A 2,217-nucleotide genomic window follows, 5' to 3' on the forward strand; every position below is an offset into this window, starting at 1 on the left:
TAATGAGATGGAGTTTTGTTCTTGTTGCCCAGGCTGGAATGCGGTGGCGCGATCTCGGCTCACTGCAACCTCAGCCTCCCGGGTTCAAGCAATTCTCCTGCCTCAGCCCCCCGAGTAGCTGGGATTACAGGCGTGCGCCACCATGCCCAGCTGATTTTGTATTTAGTAGAGACGGGGTTTCTCCATGTTGGTCAGGCTGGTACTGAGCTCCCAACCTCAGGTGATCCGTCCACCTCAGCCTCCCAAAGTGCTGGGATTATAGGCGTGAGCCACTATGCCTGGACCATGGCCATTTTTATCCAGTAGTGGACAGTAACCATTCCTCTCTTATATTGCTCAGAAATTTTTGTCTCCTGGCTAATAGTTTGTATCTTATGTATTTACGATGGTCTCATACAAAACTTGATTGTGATAGTTCCACTACAGAGCTTTCATATTTTTATATAATCAGAATTATCTTGTTTTGGATGGTTTCTTGCCATGTTTAAAAAGGCATTCCCAGCCGGGTACAGTGGCTCATGCCTGTAGTCCCAGCACTTTGGGAGGCTGAGGTGGGCGGATCATCTGAGGTCGGGAGCTCAACACCGGCCTGACCAACATGGAGAAACCCCGTCTGTACTAAAAATACAAAGTTAACCGGGCGTGGTGGCAGGTGCATTGTAATCCCAGCTAGTCGGGAGGCTGAGGCAGGAGAATCGCTTGAACCTGGGAGACCGAGGTTGCAGAGAGCCAGGATCGCACCACTGCATTTGAGCTTGGGCAACAGAGCGAGACTCCGTCTCCAAAAAAAAAAAAAAATAGGCGTTTCCTGTTCAAAATTGTGTTTAAAGTTCTCTTTTGTTCTTGGCTGACATCATTATAGTTTCTTTTAATTTGCCTTTTAATAATTTTTATTTAGATCTTTATATGAAATTTAGTTTTTAGGATAGAATCTTGCCATATAGAATTACATATGTGAACATAATATGTATCATGTTACTCCCATGCATATACGCACACAATTGAGCTTGTTAACTGTGTTATTTTGGCTAGCTAAGGCCCTTTTTCTTCAAGATTAAAGATCTGAACTAAGCCGGACGACTGGGTAGCAGACATGGAAGCTGATGATGAAGCCCAGGGTGGACCAGGTGACAGCTGCTCGAGTCACTCATCTCTGATTTTCCTTTGTTACTTTTCCTACCCAGAAAGGATCCATGTTTATGAAAATAAAAAAGAAGCATTGCAAGCTGTCAAGATGATCAAAGGGTCCCGATTTAAAGCTTTTTCTACCAGAGAAGACGCTGAGAAATTCGCTAGAGGAGTTTGTGATTATTTCCCTTCTCCAAGCAGGACGTCCTTACCACTTTCTCCTGTGAAAACAGCGCCGCTCTTTAGCAATGACGGGTTGAAAGGTAAATCATGCAGCAGTTCGTATCTTCATGTTCCTGTCACATAGATCCCACCCTGTTTTGTGCCTTCTTTCCTCGTATGTGGTAACTTGTTTTCTCCATGGGGGTAGAGTCGATGGCGTCTCAGTGGACCAGGAAGCCACACTAGCTCTGATGCTGACATGCCAGTAACTAGCATCTTGAGTGGAGAAGCTGAAAAGAACGCTGTGGCTGCCTCCATCTGTCCCCACGTCTCTCCTTGCTGCCTGTTGGATTTTTTCTTTTCTTTTTGTAAAGAGACAGGGTCTTGTTTTGCCAGCCTGGAGTGGAGTATGGTGCTATCATGGCCCACGGCAGCCTCAAACTCCTGGGCTCAAGCAATCCACCTGCTTTACCCTCCCAAATAGGGAGAGAAATAGGCGTGCGCCACCACACCCAGCTAATTTAAACTTTTTTTTTTTTTTTTTTGAGACGGAGTCTTGCTCTGTTGCCCGGGCTAGAGTGCAGTGGTGCGATCTCGGCTCACTGCAACCTCTGCCTCATGGGTTCAAGTGATTCTCCTGCCTCAGCCTCCCGAGTAGCTGGGATTACAGGTGCCCGCCACCACGCCCAACTAATGTTTGTATTTTTAGTCACCATGTTGGCCAGGCTAGAATTTAAATTTTTTGATGGAGATAGGGTCTTGCCATGTTGCCGAGGCTGGTCGAATTGCTGGCATCAAGTGACCCTCCCGTCTCAGCCTCCCAAAGTGCTGGGATGACAGGCGTGAGCCACTATGCCTTTTTGGATCCTGAGAGCAGTCTCCTTCCCCACCTGAAGCTATACCTACTTCTTTTTTTTTTTTTTTTTT

The 2,217-nt window shown here is 46.5% G+C and overlaps 1 protein-coding gene across 2 annotated transcripts in view; it reads left to right on the top strand.

Moving 5' to 3' along the window:
- Positions 1-2,217, top strand: part of ANKLE2 (ankyrin repeat and LEM domain containing 2) — a 48,600-nt gene that overhangs the window by 13,624 nt on the left and 32,759 nt on the right. For both annotated transcript variants that reach the window (XM_011982213.1, XM_011982214.1), the window contains one exon: positions 1,185-1,391. In XM_011982213.1, coding sequence (XP_011837603.1) covers positions 1,185-1,391 — 207 coding nt within the window. The remainder of the gene's footprint in view (positions 1-1,184; positions 1,392-2,217) is intronic.

The sequence above is a fragment of the Mandrillus leucophaeus genome, unplaced genomic scaffold (genome assembly GCF_000951045.1).
Source record: "Mandrillus leucophaeus isolate KB7577 unplaced genomic scaffold, Mleu.le_1.0 Scaffold237, whole genome shotgun sequence".
In the NCBI taxonomy this organism is placed as follows: Eukaryota; Metazoa; Chordata; class Mammalia; order Primates; family Cercopithecidae; genus Mandrillus; species Mandrillus leucophaeus.